Raw genomic sequence first — 17,606 nt, 5'->3', positions numbered from 1 at the left:
TCTTCCCAGTTAGCCAAAATTCACTTTGCTTGTTCATTTGTTTTGCTCTAGTTAGATGTCTATGGCAATAGGCTGTCACACTGAAAACGTATCAAATACCAGAAGGTAACAGGGATGCTGGCATCTCCAAAGTAAGAGTTAAACATTATTCTCAACACTTTTATTATCCTTAGCATATAAAGCGTTGAGGCCTACCATGTCAGCCTACCTCAGAAAGGACCAGAAGTATTTTAAGATTTCCCAACGTGGGCCTTTATTAGAAATGAAACCCCAAACAATTCTAGCAAAGAATTTGAAAAAGCTTTCTACGGTCTTAAGATCTCTAAACGCGGGAATTTAGTTTCCACTCTAAATCAAATTATTGGGGGGGATAATCACATGAATGCCAAATGGTCAGTATAGGAATCTGTATTTTAAAGACATCCTTGGATGAAAATGAACTCCATGAGCGAGAAGAGATTTTATTGCTTTGACAGGCCATTAATGAAGTCTTCTTTGAAGAACTTTTTACTGCACACAAAACTAGAACCTACCAGAGGCTTGGTTACTTATTTCCAAACACCAACATGTTTTGTAGTAGTCTGATTCTAGGGCATAGTCTTCTGTTGCATTTTTGAAGTAGAAGACACCAAAACCAAGATTTAATTTTTTTTCCTGACAAGATGTCAGGCTGCAGTTATCTCTGACTTAAAAAAGAAAAAGAGAGAGAAGGAGGGAAAACTATGGTCTGACTAAACAATCACCATGAGTTCAAGCAGTGAAGTACCTCAGCGTTCTCAATCCATCAGCATAACATTTTGTTTGGGTGTTACAGAAGACAAGATCCATTCACTTGGACACTTCTACTTGAGAAAATGGAAGAATCATACTACATTATTAAGATAGCTAAAAGGAGAAAAATAAAAGTAACAACTACCTCAGTTCTTTATACTTTTTGTCCCTTAAAGGCAATGGATTTCAAAAAAAGGGGCTAGCACATAGGAGTGATCACAGTACTAGCCAAAAACTTGACCTCTGACCCTGAATGAAAAGCTTGGAAATAGAGGAATTGCATACATTTTCAGAGGTAAACATCTGCCTTGAATAGCTGAAATAAGACCAGCAGATTTTCCTTCTGCATGCCCAGCGACACTTTTTTGGTGCTGAGGTGATCAATCTCCAAGAAAAAGACTAGGCATAACGGAGGGTTTAGAGGATCTATCTGCTGACTGGATGGCTCAAGGCATCTTAAAGCAATTGGACTCTTCTTGGCTGTCAGAGGTATCCAAAAGGCTTTAGCAAACACCAGAAGAAAATTCAGAGAAGCACCCTTGCAGGTGTCACTTTTAAGTAGTGAGCACTTCACAAGAGAAGAAGTACCCATAGCAAAACTGAAGTAGGGCATTAAGCATGACTAGCACAGTTTCTCTTATCATATTATGTATGATCTAGGTGCCAAAAACGGCTGGAAAGCTTTGCTTTCTAATCTTCATTTAACTTGGTAACAGATAAAACCGGTGGTTCACTCTCTTTTGCATATCTGTGTTCTCTATTTTTTTGAAATATATCTATGAACCGCCTGCTCTTACTCACTTAGTGCCTTCATCAGCTAACAATTCATCTTAATTAAGGCCTGCACCTGACCTGCCACCTCCCAGAACTGGCTGCAGTGATTTCTGTCTCAACTCTTTACTGCGACAAAGCGCATCTTCATTGCCCGAAATGTACTGCAAGCCTCAGAACAGTCACAACCCCGACAGCAGAAAGCAAGGACAAAAATCCTTACATGTTCCTTGCAATTTAGAGCAGCCAAGAGAAAAGGGATCGGTTTACAGCGCAGATTATTGTAACATTGGTTTACCCTCAATATGTGCAGCTCATTTTAGTGTGGCTAGTCATTTAAAACTGACAGGGTCACCACAGCAACAAGATTTTAGTCACCCGTACAGTCGGAAAAGAAGTGCATGAGAAGTTGCAAGTGTCAATTCATCTGGCAAAATGGGCTGACCAAAGTGAGAAAAGTGTTCAAACATGCCACTTGGTTGCATACAAACAATTTGCAATGAAAATAAATAATTCCCCTTACCACAACAGCAATTCAGCATTATGGCTTACGCATGGTGATAAGTTTACAGAAAGTTCTCAAATGACCTGAAAGACTGAGATGCACCTAGAAACACCAGGGAAACGCCATAAAGCTCCTATGCTATCAGCTGTCCTGGGCAGGGCAATTCCAAACCCTCCTAGGGGACACACCACTGCCCAAAAGGCTAACGGAAGCACCAAAACCAGGCTGGCTGATTACCTGCTCCTTCACCCATTCATTTCAAGGAGGTGCCCTCATGTGTTGTACTAACCATACACGATCTGTACCCTTAAGCAATCCAGAGTAAATTTACCATAGCTACCACAATGTTAGCAGAAAAAAAATGGTCTGCTAAGGTTGATAAATCAGTCAATTATCTGCTTCCTTGACTCTTATTCTGGTGTAAATTTTTCAACCTTGCATTACTAGTAACAGTACTTATGACAAGATGATCTGTACATTGCCAAAACCAACTGTTTAAATTAGTAGGAAATCCTTAATTGCTATAGACAGGATTACAACAGGCTTTTTTTTTTTTTTTTTAAAAAAAAAAAAGGGTTCTAAACAGCAGAAGCCGTGGCTTCAGAAAGTAAAGCTCCCCAGCTATCATTACTGGAGGCCAATGTCTCCACACTTACTTTTGCTCAGTGCACAGCCCTCAATGATCCCTCAGCACACCTGAACACGCCAGCAAGGGCACCCGCTGCCTCCCCATCCATCCCTTCCTGCCTGGCTGAGGATATACACAGGGCATGAAGTCCCCAGTCCCCCCTCAGCTCCTCGTACCAAGTCCAAAGTGCCTTCCCTCCCAAACCACCGCCCATAAAACAGGAATAAGTCATGAATGTTCAGAGGAAGATGGTGGGGCAGAAATACTACTGAGGCACTGCAGGTACTGACTTCATCATCAGGTAGGCAGCCTTAGTGCCCCTGGTGGGAATCTAAAGAACAAGGCAACTCTCAAAGATGCAAGAGAGCATGGGAAAACCACAGAGGGCTGTTGTCCTTGCTTGGAAGCAGTGAGCTGGTTTAGGCTCAGAAGGGAATATCAAATCTGTGGCAAGGTAGATGCACATGATCGCAGGTAAAATTTCCCTTTCCATACCTCTTCTCTCACTGGTAATAGAAAGAGATTTCCAGAAAAGAACAGAAAATATCTGACTAAAGACACAGAAGCTGAAACCAAAATGAAAATGATGCATCATCCTCTTTCTCTACACATAGAAGTCACTAAGTACAGAGGACTATGCAACAGATCTGGTTTCCTGAGTCTTTTCAAAGACATGGTCAAGTTTTGAAATGGAGAAGGGAAGAAATCCCACCAGGGTTTGTACTGGGACAGAATAATATAAGCCCTGCATCCTTTCAATACCTGAGGAAAGCTCTTTAGGTTTCAAAATTGTTGGAAAAAACATACAGCAACATCCAGAACATACCCAGTCATTTCAAGGAATGTGCTTTCCTTTTTTTTTTTTTTTCCTGCTTACCTCTGTTTCTCAGAGGGACAACTAACTGCTGTCCACATGCATGACTTCATTCACTGCTGCCTTGGTTTCACTGAGAAACTGCTAAATGCATCTTTCCTACAGTACATCTAATTAGAATACAGACTCTCTTTCAGACAAACTATTTTTTGTTAGGCCATGTATGCTGAGGACAACTCTCTGACTTGCACCCCTAAGTGCTATACAAACACAAGAAAAGAGAAGGAAACAATACTTCCTTGTCTCTCATGCACAAGGTAGTTCTTGAGAGCACTTTCAGATGTCTAATAACTACTGTAAAAACCAGAAGTCTAGGAGACACTCACGTGAAAGACTAATCAGACCCCTACAGAAGAATATGCTACTTCTCGTCTGGTTTCTTCATGACTGCTGGCTCTAGTATCTCAAGCAAGGCCAACAAATGTCTGGAATAACACAAATGGCAGCATTAACTTTTCCTCTTCTCCCCAAGGGGTTAAAAGCATGTTGTGTCTTCTCTTGAACCAGTTCCAAGTAACTTTTCATTCTATCAACTTATACAACTGCCAAATCTTCAGGCAGTGACACTGACAAAGTAGTGGCATTACCAAAATGAAAAATAGCAAGTACCACATGAAAAATCTCTGCTTTCCCACATATAGGAAAAGGCTGACCAATCTCTCCAGCTGGTCTAGAAAACTTACCATAAATATTGACTGGCAAAGGATGAAAAAAAAGGATGAATTATCAGTGATAAAAGCAGTGATTACATCACACGTGGTTTTGGAGAAAAAGGAAGAAAACTAATTCTCATCAGTGTAGTAGTGCTACACAAGGATTAAAGCTGGAAAAATAGAGATGTCTGTGAAGCTCTCTCCCAAAAGGTGTGAAGAATCTCTGAAAATAACTTCTTGTTGAACTACAGGAAAAAAAAAAAGAAACAAGAACTCCAAAAAACTGTCCACTTCTTGTCAGTGAACTGTCTCACCGAGCCTCCAAACATCCTCATGAACACCAGATAACCCAGAAAGCTCTGTCATTGGAATCTAGATCTCTTAGATGCAAAGACCATTCCAAGCAACAATGGTAACTTACATGCTAGAAAAACAGCAAAAGAAAAATTCTTGCTTGCTAAAGTCAGGTTTTCACGTCCTGTGCACAAAGGTAACTCAGCCAGCTTCTAAGGAAGGGAGAAGAACACAGCCTCTCTTTCTGTCTCTCGATCTTTGTTGCTGCAGGAGGCTGGCTGGCTGCTCTTCCTATAAAGGACATATTGGAGTTCAAAAAACTGTCAAAGAAGCATGTGCATTTGCCTGCCTCGATGATATGATGCACTGTTGAACATTCTGACTTGCACTTACTTTGACTTTGGGGTCAGCTCAGTATTTCCTTCTCTGAGTACAAATAAGACATCTTAACTTCCCAACAGCCCCAATGGCATTCTGGCAAATGCAATTCCTTCCACTCAGCTCGAAAGAATCACTATCTCTACATACTCAATAATCCAGACACTTCTGTTCAGTCTACGTAAAGGGCCAGGTTCTCTGCTGTGTGACATGTGAGTATTGGCAAAGGAGGAATGCAGCATGAGCCTTTACAGATCTCTGATTCTCCCTTGCATTTTCTAACACAAAACCTGGGGATTGGCTCCTCAGGGGCAGTTGGAAATGGTTGTTAACTAGGAATAACTAGATCCCAGTAAGCTGCAGCCACGGCTCCATCTGTGACCACAGCTCCGTCTCTGATTCACAGCCTATTCAAGTTTCAGTGATACTGAGACGTAAGAAACAACAGTGTTGTTTTCCCCCTAGGAACATCCCCATGCAATGAGAATCCCCGTCAGGGAAGACGAAGGCAACTTCCACCACATCTGCATCACCTTAGCAGCACAAGGGCAATCAGAGGAAGACTGCAAAGCTGGCCCATTGTTGATAAAAACCACTATGGTCTGGTTTTAAAAATTTGGTTAAATGGAACTCATTCTAGTCATTTTAGATTATTTTAAATATTGAACTTGGGAAGGTAGCGACAGCAAATGCTGCGAACTTTCTTTCCTTTTTATTAAAATACAGAAAGAGAAAACCCCACAGTAACCACTCCAAAACATTGATTCTTAGAAAAATACTGTTAAAAAACATGGAGTTGTTGCTTTAGAAGACATTTACGAAGATTGTTCAAGTGATCGGTAAAATAAAAGAAACAACAAAACCAATTAGAAATTCCAACACTACTATAATATGTAAGCTGCAATAAAGAAAACCAGGGAAGCCTCAGACCAAACCACTGCAATGCCTTTAACTATGCCTCTTGTGTTTACAACCTATGTCAAGGGGTCACAAAGCAAAGAGGGGAGCTCACAAACTGTACGTGTGTCAATACTCAAGCACAGCAGGTGAGATCAGGCAGCATACCTGATCTAACAAAGATCTTTGTTATTAACCACTGTTTATTTTTGCTTATATGCAGCTTCTCTAGATCTATTTTTGGTAAATAACGTGCTCCTGATTTACCATCTTACTCTGCCCCATTACTCACCTGAGTGCTTTATGCACATTAGCTTGCTGACTGGTTCAGAAACAAAAGGTTTAGGTTTTAGATACTGAAATTATTCCTTCCCATAAATGTCACAAGAATCGAGTCCCCTATAATTTATTTTTTCCTCTCTCCCAAAGTCAGATTAAAGCATGGCAAATTATATTCTCTCTTTCTCTAATTCCTCCCACAAGGATGATATTATGGTAACGTATCTAAGGGGAGCTTGAAGAAGTATTTATTTTGTCATGCTGTTTGCTACCAAAGACAGCTGCTTTCTTTGACCCTGAGAGGATTGCTTGGGGTTAACAAGCAAAGCCAAATAAGAGAGGATTAGGAAGCTACTCGTAGGGGTAGGATAACACACAGGAGCAGTTCTTTCCATGTAGAACAGACACTCCTCGCTCCTAGACACACTAAGGCACCGCCTCAGCTTTCAACCTTAAGAAAAGTTAGAGGTCACGTAAATAATGTGCAAGCACCGAATAAAAAGTGGAAACATGATTTAATTTAAAGAGATTTAGGATTCTGTGTTGAGCTCATGCTACGAGAAACTAATGCTATGGCTACTTAGGGCACAGTTCATTTCTGTATTCTGCCTTACAAATCCAGCTAAAATTCAGATTGAGAGGAATGCTGGAAGTGAAGGGGAAGTTTCGTGTCTACATCCATTCCATCACTGGCTTTTCTGCTGCACAAACAAACAAGCGTGCCAATGGCAATGGGATTTGAGTTGATTTTTTCAAAGAGCACTTCTTGGCTGAAAACTCTGTGGGCTTTACCAACACTTTTTATGCAGGCCAGTAAACGCCTTCAAAGACAACAACTCCGATTCTCATGAGAATATGTCTATACTAAATAACACAGTGCTATGTAGTGATACCTGAGCCAGCTTGAGTATACCCAGAAGTATTATAGCTGAATTAACCTGGGTAGACTGCTGTGATAACTGCCTCCCATACACAAGGTAGCTTATTTAGAGCTTGCTTTGTTATCTCAATGTGGCATAGCGCTCCGCAGGAAGACATATAAGCAATTATCGTGAAGTCCATTTAGACCTTATGGGCAATGTGAAAGTACCTCAAGGTGGGCAGAAGAGCCCCCTTCAGAGTTATTCTCTGTGCATACAACTCCCTCTGGCCACACAGAATTGACAAAAGGATTATGTCAGCCCTTCCTCTCCAGAACGAGGAGCAGGATGAGAGCCAGTGGGCAGCAGAAATTAGAGCAGCTCTGGGTTGTTACGCTTACACCGGTGCCTGAGAAGGGCTCTTCATGGCCTCAAAGTGCTAGAAATACAAAAGCAGACAAGGGGAAATTCTGCTCCAATCACAGATGAAGTGAGTTCTTGGTCACTAGTAGCGAGGTCTAGATTTGACACAGTGGCCTATAAGGGGAGTAATTCTGCCTCTGCTTCAGGAAAGCATGCAAACACAAACAGCCACAACACCGGCTGCTGGATAAATCCAGTTGCCCACAACCCCCCCCTTTTCCTTACATACTTTTGACTCCCTGATCATCTTGCTGCGGAAGATCTGATGCTATTTTAATTTTTTTGAGAAAACAAATTATTTGAGACGATTTATCGTTGCTCATTTGTACTACTACACCAGTCAAAGACTCCAACTTGCAAAGAATTCCTGTTCGTTAATAAATTCACACATAAGGATCACTCATAAAGCGGAGTCACACTTGTTAAAACCATCGACTCTTTTAATGCATTTTTCTGAGTTACTTGCCATTTGTTTTTAAGCATTCACCTGAATTCCCATTTTTGCCCTGATGCACCATCTTACAAACCCTAACAGGCACCAAGACCCAGGACACATCCAAAACATCCACTTAAAATAGGAAGCCCTAATTTTAAAGTAAGCCTTTACTAAACCTTCTCCTATACAGAAACTTTCAGGTAAAACTTCTGTCCTACTAGTTTAAGACCATGCAGGGAAAAATTCTTTGTACCTCCTTAGAAAACCCTGTGGTAAAGGAAAAAGACATTCAAGCAGCAAACTTCAGATGACGGCCAGCAGAGTTATAACCCCTTCTTGAGGATGGGAATCCCTAGAGGTTGGACCATGCAGAATTCAAAGGAACGATGACAGGAGCTTGCTTTGAGTTGTTTTGAAATTTTTATTTCTATCCTAGTGAGAGAGTGTCCCAAACAAAAGAAATGAAACAGAGCAGATGTTTGGAACCTACCTTGACTTTCTGAAACTGCTGATTAAGCCATGCATTACAAGACCTCTACCACCTGGTAACCCTTTCATTTTTAATGCAACTTATTCTAAGCAGCAGCTAAATCAGCAGACTTGCAAAACAAATTTTCTTTCATGGTCTACTGTGCTACCAACATCAGCCATTCTTTCGCCCCCAACTTCCACCACTACCACCTAAGTACTGAAAAGAACAAGGGAAAGGACTGCGTAAGCAGGTTTTCTCTCCTAACTGCATGTTTCTCAAAAAAATCATAACTTTTTAACCTGCAAAACAGAACAGGTTAGCCTGAGCATTAGGCTTAACCTGAGCTACTACCATTTGGTGTAATTACACCACAAACATGAAATCCCTTGAAAAGCAGGAGAAACTTTACGCGATAGAGCCAACTGCTAAGTCAACAGGTTGAGACTGAGCATGTTTGGTGTCTAGGCCCAGTAGAACACCAGCTTGTAAATGCTACTGAAGGTACGGAAGAAAAAGAGAAATCGTCTTTGGGAGCATAACGGTTCTGTAATTTATGACCCCGAGTTATCTGTAAAAAAGAAAAACTGAAAGACAAGCTCTTAAGTGAACTTATGGGTATATGTTACTGAATCGTACGTTGAATTAGCCATAACGCAGTGTATATGTGCAGAGACATGCTGACTATACCCTGCAGCATGCTTCCTTTGAACTGAAGTCCGGTCAAGCCTGAGTTTTATTATTTAAATTTAAAAAAAACAATAATCCTTTGGGGAAAGGGATAATATCTACCTTTTTGAGTTGGTGGTGTTTTTTTTTTCCTTCAGCTTAATATCATCTGTTATTCTTCATGATCATATCAGCCCACATCATTTGTTGTTCCTCATATGAACAATTTTTAAAAGTGAAATAAAAAGTCTTTGGGGGGCAAAAAGAGAAGCAGAGAAGTCCCCCTCCCCCTTGAAAATTGGCATCTATTACATACTGCCAGTTACTTTGAACTCAGGATTTCTGCACATTATTTTCATAAAACACGTGACACTTCACGCATACACCATGGCGGGTTCTGTATATGTAAACTGAACCGATACAAACCACAGTACCATGAAGAGCAAACTAGGCACCAAAAAAATGGTGTACCAGGAACCAGAACAAAACATTATTGAGAAGATAAATTCTTCAAATATGACTCTGGAGTAGTTTAACAGCTGTAACAGTAAAAGGATTCCAGGCATAAGCCAAATTAGCTCTCCCTAACCATCCGAACTAATGTCTATATTATGATTTCTTTGCAATGTGAAAGAAAAAAAAGTCCTCTATATGGTGCTTCATGACAAATCACATGCCTAGTGAAGCTTCATGTTAGAAACCCTTTTAACTTCCAAAAAGTCCTCTTTTGTAGGTCATGCTCTCATTATCTTGCTCTGGGATCTGGTCTGATTAAATTATAGGAAATTACTAATACTTCACTTTGAACAGCCAGCTCCTCCTGGCTGTTCTTCTTTTTTTTTTTTTTAAACTAAATTCTTCCTACTCCTGCCTTCTTATATATAAAAAGACAACAATCACTCTGTTACAAAGATGAAGTTGCACTCTTTCTTTGTCCATTTTAAGAGTTAAAAATAAAAATGCATTGTCTGCATGTTCTTACATATCCCATTTTACTGCTCTACCTGCACGTTTCCCTGTTTGTGTTTTACAGTCTTTTGTACTCCTGCCCTCTCTGAAATGCAATTCGTAAGATCCTAAAAACTTAAGTAACTTTAATGAGCACAACACTGACTCTGTGGTAGTCCAATTTACACTCCAGTGTGATTTATATTCTGTACTATCAGACAACACTAAGACATAGTCTACTATTGAATGACTTTAGACACTGACCACTGAATAACTTTATACAAGTGATGTAGTTGATATAATGTTGTTCCCCCCCTCCCCCCCCCCCCCAAAAAAAAAGGCAAATCTGAAGAGACAGGAACTTAAGACATCAAAAACCTTCTCCCTTTATGGGGACTGTATTTCTGAAAAGTCAGTGATGACTTTGCTATAATGAGTGGGACAAAATAAGAACAGTGTTTTCAGATGGAGTAATGCAGATGCTACTCCATCCAACAAAATGCTGCTGTTCATTTGAGAGGTACATTACAGTACCACCAGGACAACTATGATGATGGCAATGAAATTATTAACCTAATCATACTAAGAATAATAATTTTCCCTACATGGATCCTCTTGTCGACAATGAGCTATATCATGATCCCTGCAGTGGTGAGAGGTTAAAAATAGTAAATAGAAAATATGTTAAAAGCTTCCCCTTGTACATGTAATGCCTGATAGTAAGGTAATAAACACTATTAAAAGAGAGATTCCAGTTCCTGGTAAAAGCCTTTTGTCTCAGAACAAACTCTCAAATGCTGGTGAAAGCTTTTCTGACATTGGGAATTCTTTTGAAAAAACCATCCAAAACACCATCTCATGCCATTAGAAAGTATCAAATACAGCAAGGTGCTGAAATAAACTAAGAAGGAAACTTTCAATTACTCTTAATTTATTTTGCTGTCAGTATTTTCTTTACACTCTGATGATATAGCCCAGCAACAAAAAACAATATAATAAAAAGCTTCAGAGTTTGTGCTTTTTGTTTTGTTTTCACTGTATAGAAACAGCTTAAAACTTCAGCAAAGTACCTGACCATGAAAGCGAGAAGAGTTATGCCCCCTCATTAGCAAAAATGTAGCTTTTGATATCAAAACTAACATTGTATCAATGCAGTGTCTCCATCTTCAACAAAAGATTGTGAACAGAAGTAACAGTTTGTCCTAAATGAACCACATTCTTCAGATAGTAGTAGTAGTACAAAATTTTGAATGTAGCTTCTAATCGTGTCTGATATAACAAATGCAAGCTTTGTATACCTGGTATTGTGGCATTCATTCACAAACTACACTGCAAACAAGCCTTTGAGACTGAATCAAACCCCAAAGAGTATTGATTGCTATACTTAAGGCAACATAGTGGTCTAGATCCTAAATAATACTTGAGTGTCTCACAACTTTCCAGAACTTTTGCTTTTCCAGCTGATCTCTTCCAAGTCACATTTGTGAAGTTCAGGAGAAATGCACTTTCAGGAACTCTCAGAAAATAAAATTGTGTGAGGTAGAGTGGTAAGTAAGGCCATGAGGAGAACAAAACAAAGTAAAGCTGTACTTATACATACATTTTTAAAGATTCTGATAGACATAGAATAGAGGAGAAAAAAAAATCTTTATTTAGGTCTAAGCACTGAAGTAGTTAAAGGGAAAACTAAAACAGAACAAAACAACAACAAAAACAAGCAAACAAAAAAAAACTAAGTCACACTAAAGAATAGACTTCCTTTAAACATTCCAGTGAAGACGCATTGATTTGTCTGAGTCAGGTGCATGCAGAAGTAATCATAACACACGTGCACTAGGTAAATTTTTAACTTATGAACCAAACTCTTTCATTGTAAACTGAGGCTAGCTGCCCTACTATTTCATTTTTGTATGAATAAGCCATTGTCTATCCGGGAATTCCTAAAGTCCTGTCCTTATTCACTTGTATCTTAAAAAGGATTCACTTGGATTTTGCAGTGAGTAAAGACACTCCACTAGCATCTGTGACTAAACATTTTCCAAAAACTTCACGCCTTTACAGGTGGAAACTCCAGTTCAACACTTTAATGGTGGCATTTCAAATGGCCCCTGTGCCTGACTGAACTCTTGAGATTCACCCTGCTTTCAGCAGGGGGGTAGACCAGGTGACCTGCAAAGGACCCTTCCAAACCAAATTATGCTGTAAACAACTCCAGCAACTGAGGGCTCAGCCTTAACTCTGCCCTTTTAAGCAAATACCACCAAAGCATAGTATTATTGCATCTAATAAAATCAACCCTTTTTTCCTTCAACCTTTTAAGCATCAGTATCTGGCAACTCACTTGAAACCAAGTTAAATTGTTGCAACAGCCTAAAACAACTCTTTCTTCTTTTACATAAAATTTCTCCACCAGACGATGTGTTTTGGCAGTGCCATCTTCTTTTGTGAAATTACTTCTAAATCTACGGAACAGTTGTCCAGTGAAGTCAATGTACAGAAGTACAAAATAAGCGTCCCAGTCAGCAGCAGCTGTATACCATCGCTTCAAGCAGCATGACTGTGTTCTTCAGGTGCATTTTGGGGTACATAATTTATAGGAAAGTAAGGCCTAGATGCCCTGAAAACACAGCTTCCTACCTTAGCCGTAGTAAAGCCCACGGGACTTACTGTACTGAGCCACATTTGCTCATTTGCATTCTAGCATTGCCAAATCATTCAGTGGAACCATGTCTTAGTGTTTATTTCCCCAACTGATAGAACCCAAATTATCACAGAGGGGTTCAGTAAGTTGCCATGTGTCAAAGCGAGCCCCACAGTCATTTAGGTGCACAGGGGAGTGTTCATGTGCTAGCAACAACCTGTAACATAGCTTAGGGCTGAATCACAGCATAACGTCCACACTGGGGCAGAGTTAAGGTTGAATAGTGTATCAGCCATCTCCCTTCCAGATCCGCATGGTGGGCTTCATGTTCTTTTGCTATTGTTAACACTTAAAAATGAAAAATGTATGCACTCTTATTAAATGCATTGCTAAAAACAGCAGGAATTGCAAAATAAAAATGTATTTTACCCTGAGTAGCCATTAAAGCAATATGTTGCTAAAAAAAGTAAAATCACTATTTATAGCATTTGCACCCTGAACTGAGTGCAATGAATTAATTCCAAGGCACCTTCTGGACCTGCAAGGCTGCAGACTGTAACAGTATTCCTACAATTCTCCTGAATTATCCAATGTATTATTAGGTGGGTTTTTTTTTTTTTTTTTTGGGGGGGGGAGGAGGGGTGTTGTCAAATGATAGTTTTTAATCCAGTGCAATCTCGTTGTAAAAGAACTTAAATAAAACCCATTTCACAAGTAGCATTACTGTGGGACATACAGTGTGTGCATGCTTCACACGTCAGGAGAAAAAAAAAAAAAAAGCTTCCACGAATTTAACTAAAAAATTAATCTGCAAATTAGGCCGTGCATTTAAAATAAAACGCAGAAAGCACCCCCAGACGGAGCTCGGCTGGCACAATGCAGGCAGCAGCCGGGCGGCGCGGAAGAGGCCGCGGCCCCTCCCGGCGCAGGCGGTCAGGAGGTCGGGGCCGAGGCGAGCCTGAGGCGCAACCCGGAGGCGGGGGCAGCCAAAGCCCAGCGCCGGAGCCGAGCCCCGGCAGGCAGCGCCCGGGAGCGGCGCGGCCGAGCGAGCTAAAATGGAGCCCGGGCGCCGTGTCAGCCCGGGAGGCGGGCGGAGGGCAGGGGCAGGGGCGAGGGCAAGGTCAGCCGCCGGGCCGGCCGCGGCGCCGCCTCCCCCCGCCGGGCAGCCCCCGGGGGGCTCGGGCCGAAGCGGGGCGGCGGCGCTCGCCCCCCCCTCCGGACGCCCCAGGCCCGGTGCTCCCGGGCTTGGCCCCTGCCCCCGCCGGGCCGAGCCGGGCGCTGCGGAGGCCGCCCCCGCGGTGCGGGGGAGCAGCCGCCGGGGCCGCCAGCAAGGGGCGAGCGGAGAGCGGAGGGGTGAGGGGAAGGAGGAGGAGGAGGGGGAGGAAAGGAAAAAAAAGCCCAAGTGGAGCCCTTAACCCGACCCCGGCGGGAAGAAAGCGGGGAGGGAAGGAGGCGCTGCTGTTGGCGGGGCTGCGAGTGCCGCCCCCCGGCCGGGGGGGTCAGGGGGTGCCGGGGGCAGCGCGGCCCCAGCCCCGGCCCCGGCCCGGCGCCGCCCGCGCAGTGCAGGGCCCGGCCCCGCTGCGCCCCCCGGCCGGGGCCGCCCCGCTCAACTCCCCGCCGCCGAGCCCGGCTCCGGCACCGCCGGCTCAGCCCCCGGCCCGGCGCGGAGGGGCTGCGGGCGAGCCCCGAGCGGAGCAGCCGCAGGCAGGCAGTGCCCCCGGCCACCCCCGGTCGCCTTGAACCGGCCCCGGGGCCACGCAGGGGCAAGGTATTTTTAGGTGCCTTCCCCTCCCCTCCGCGTCTCCCGCACTGGCTGCCGAGCGCTTCGTGCGGGGAGCGGGAGAAAAGTTAACTGCTCTGCGAAGAGGGGGGACGGCGGGGGGAGGAGGGAGGCAGGCAGGCAGGGAGGGAGGGAGCGCGGAGGAGCAGGGCAGGGCGAGCCGAGCCGTGCTGAGCCGTGCCGGGGATGCGCGGGATGCCCTTAGCCCTGCGCCCGGGGCAGCGCCGCCGGCGCCCGGGGCTCGCCTGACCCTTCCCTCCCCGGCGGCAGCCCCGAGCCCGCCGCCGCCTCTCCCCGCTCCGCTCGGCTCTGCGGGGACCTCGCCGGGCACGCTGTGCCTCCCCCCGCCGGCCCTGGCCCCCCTCAGGGCGGCTGCGGGGTGCCCCCAACGCCGCCGCCGCCGCCTCCCCCCGCTCCCGGGCCGCCCAGCCCCGCCGCAACCTTTAGCCGGGGCCGGACCTCGCGGCTGGTTCCGCGCAAGACGCCAGCAGCCGCTTCCCCTCTCGCCGCCCTCCCCTCCGGTGCTAGCCCCCCTCCCCACCCCAATAAATCGCCCCCCCCCCCCCCCGGCCCCAAAGAGAAGCCCACGCCGCCCCCCCCAGCACAAATGCACAATCACGGGCGAGGGGAGGGAGCGGGAGGAAAGGGCGAGAGCCGCGAAGAAAGAAGGGGGGAAAGGAGAGAGAGAGAGGAAAAATTAAAAGGGCACAAGGCTGTTCATCACCAACATGGCTGCCTTAGCTCAGACCTAAAAGAGGAATAACCCAGGCTGTGTCTTTGTCAGTTTCACCTCTGTAACCCTAAACTAATGCACAAAACGACGGAGGCGGCTGCAGAGGGGAAGGAGACGGGGAGAGGAGGAAGGAGAAAATGGCAAAAAGAGGGGGCACTTACGTGAAGAGAGGCGCTTGGGCTGCTCCTGCTTCCTCCTGGGCATTTTCCCCCTTTTTTCACATTCTCCTCCTCGGTTAACGGGAGATCAAATAAGACCGGGAGGGGGGGCGCGGGCAGGCACAAAGCCGGGCCCCCCCGGGGGAGCCGCCAGCCGGGGCGGGCTTCCCCTCGCCGCCGGGGGAGCGGGGGCTGGAGCCGGCTCCCCGGGAGCCACCGCCGAGGGCTCTCCCCCCGCGCTCTTTCTCTCTGCTCTCTCCCCCCGAGCCGGCCGTGCACCTGGCTTGTCCCCGCTCGCCGTGCTCTCTCCTCTGGCTCCCTCCTCGCTCCCTCCCAGCGGCCGGGGGCTGCGGTCCCGGCGGGCGGGCGCCGTGCCGGGGCCGGGGCTGGCGCGGCGGTGCCGAGGGCTGCGCCCCGCTCCTGCCGGCCCCTAACTAACACTAACGCCGGGATCAAAGGGCAGCGGCGGCGCTCACGGCTCGCCCGCGGGAGGCAGCCGGGGACACACGCGCACACACGCGCGCACACACACACACGCACACGCCCGGCCGGGCAGGGCGAAGGGAAGGGAAGGGAAGGGAAGGGAAGGTGCCCCCGCGCCCCGGGGTGCGCTGCCCCGGTCCCGCACCCGCCGCCGGTCCGCCCCGCAAGGACGGGCAGGGAGGGAAGGGGCTGGGAAGGGGGGGGGTTGAGGCTCGGCTGCTCGCTCGGGAAGCCCCTCGCCGATCTGGGGGGAGAGAAAATAACATCCCCCCCCATTTAAAAAATAAATCAATAATAATAAATCAAGGCGTTTTGCCTTCCTGCGATAGAAAAGAAAAAGCGTGATGAAAAGGCACAGGGGTGGAGAGGCTGATCCTAACCAACTTCAGGGTCGGAGGGAGGGAGGCTGGCTGAGCACAACTCCCCCTGCCCCAGGCGGTGCACAAAGTGAGCGAGAAGGGAGCTGGGGATGCACTGCCCCCGCACCAGGCTCTGAGCTGTGCCAGGGCAGCTTTTAAGCAGGGGATGAAATGCAAGCCCCCTGAAAATCCCAGCTCCTGGAGTAGTGCACGTGCCGGGGGAGGAAAGCACGCTTAGGTCACCCCTAATAGTTGATTTAACTGCCACATGAAACTCCTGCAGTGCACACAGCAAGCTGGACTTGTGAAATTTACTTTTTTCCTGCTGTAATACGGTTAGACGAAGCTTTATCCCGAAGCAATTTCGGTGTGCATTATGAAGGCAGTATAGCAGTTTTCATTAACTGATACATACTTTCATTACTTCACAAATCACACATCTTTCTTCAAAGACGGACATGAAGGTGGGGAAAAAATAGAAGAGGGAATGGGTCTCGTTGAAGCACAAAAGGTACTTCGTGAAAGAGAAGTGTTCTCTTTGTGACTTGCAGTCATTTGGATAAAAGTTCACACAGAGGTTGTTAATGATTTAAACTCTAAAACCTGTTACTACAATTGAAGTAAAATGGTTTGAAGCACGGTTGTTTCATATAGCTCTCGCTTTGTGTAAGGAAACTTTGAACTTCGCAGAATACATAATCGAAATCATGAGTCAGATGTTGCAACTAAAACAAAAAATGCATTATTCTCCCATGTATACCTATTAGGTTGGTTGCTTTTGACAATCTGACTCATCATTTTATCACACCGTATTTTATCATAACTTCAAAATACTTTATTTTCTATAAACAGCTGTCTAGGAAAACTCAAAACGGTAGATTTGCAGCCTATATCTTTTAAGCAGTCACCTCAGCACTCTTAATCGTCTCACGTTAGAAAGGTTTCATATAATATTACACCCATTTCACAGCACAGTTGCCTCTTCCACGCAGGGAAAAACAAAGATTTAAAAGATTAGGTTTATAAGAGAGAATCTGAGGTTCCCTGACGTGAGTACAGTTCTGACGTTAAAACCAAACATACAGAGAAGGTGAGACTTCTGAAACAGAACACACGCCTCCTGACTAAAGTTGGTTTCTCATTTCCCGATATGGCTAAAATACTTCATTTTCATGGAGAAGTGCATTTACTTTTAATCCAGAAGCCAAAAAAAAGAAGTACATAACAGAGTGATACAGGGCTGGAGATGAATCCAAACAGATACCTTACACCTACCTACTCATGACCAAGTGTACCGGAGTACCAAGTCCCAGAGTACTCAAGTCCTGTCTTTGCCTTCAGTTCTCCAGATTACACTGGTTTTGGAGATTTGTATAGCATGAGTAATATTAACCAAAAATATCAGGGGTATTTTTTTTTTTTATTATTATTTTTGCTCACAAACCTCAATTTTGACGTGCCTGGGACTTAAGCAACATAACTTTGTTAACTTAACAGAAGCTGCAGCTTAAGAAGAATAAACCCTTCCTTATTATCTTTTAGAACCACTCCAGTGGCAATTGTGTTAACTAAGCCAGCTTTGCACGCGACAGCTCGC

General features: G+C 45.0%; 1 protein-coding gene across 10 annotated transcripts in view; it reads right to left on the bottom strand.

Annotated features, from left to right (window-relative positions):
• ZNF827 (zinc finger protein 827) overlaps positions 1-17,606 on the bottom strand; it is a 129,386-nt gene that overhangs the window by 91,155 nt on the left and 20,625 nt on the right. Inside the window, exon 1 of one of the 10 annotated variants that reach the window (XM_040554569.1) lies at positions 15,171-15,552. The exons of the other annotated variants lie outside the window; for them this stretch is intronic. Coding sequence (XP_040410503.1) covers positions 15,171-15,213 — 43 coding nt within the window. The 5' untranslated portion in view covers positions 15,214-15,552. Of the gene's footprint in view, positions 1-15,170; positions 15,553-17,606 lie in introns of those variants that run through there. 10 annotated transcript variants of the gene reach the window in all.

This window comes from Cygnus olor, chromosome 4, assembly GCF_009769625.2.
Source record: "Cygnus olor isolate bCygOlo1 chromosome 4, bCygOlo1.pri.v2, whole genome shotgun sequence".
NCBI lineage: Eukaryota > Metazoa > Chordata > Aves > Anseriformes > Anatidae > Cygnus > Cygnus olor.
The sequence above is the reverse complement of the archived record's forward strand: the minus strand, read 5'-3'. Positions and strand labels throughout refer to the sequence as shown.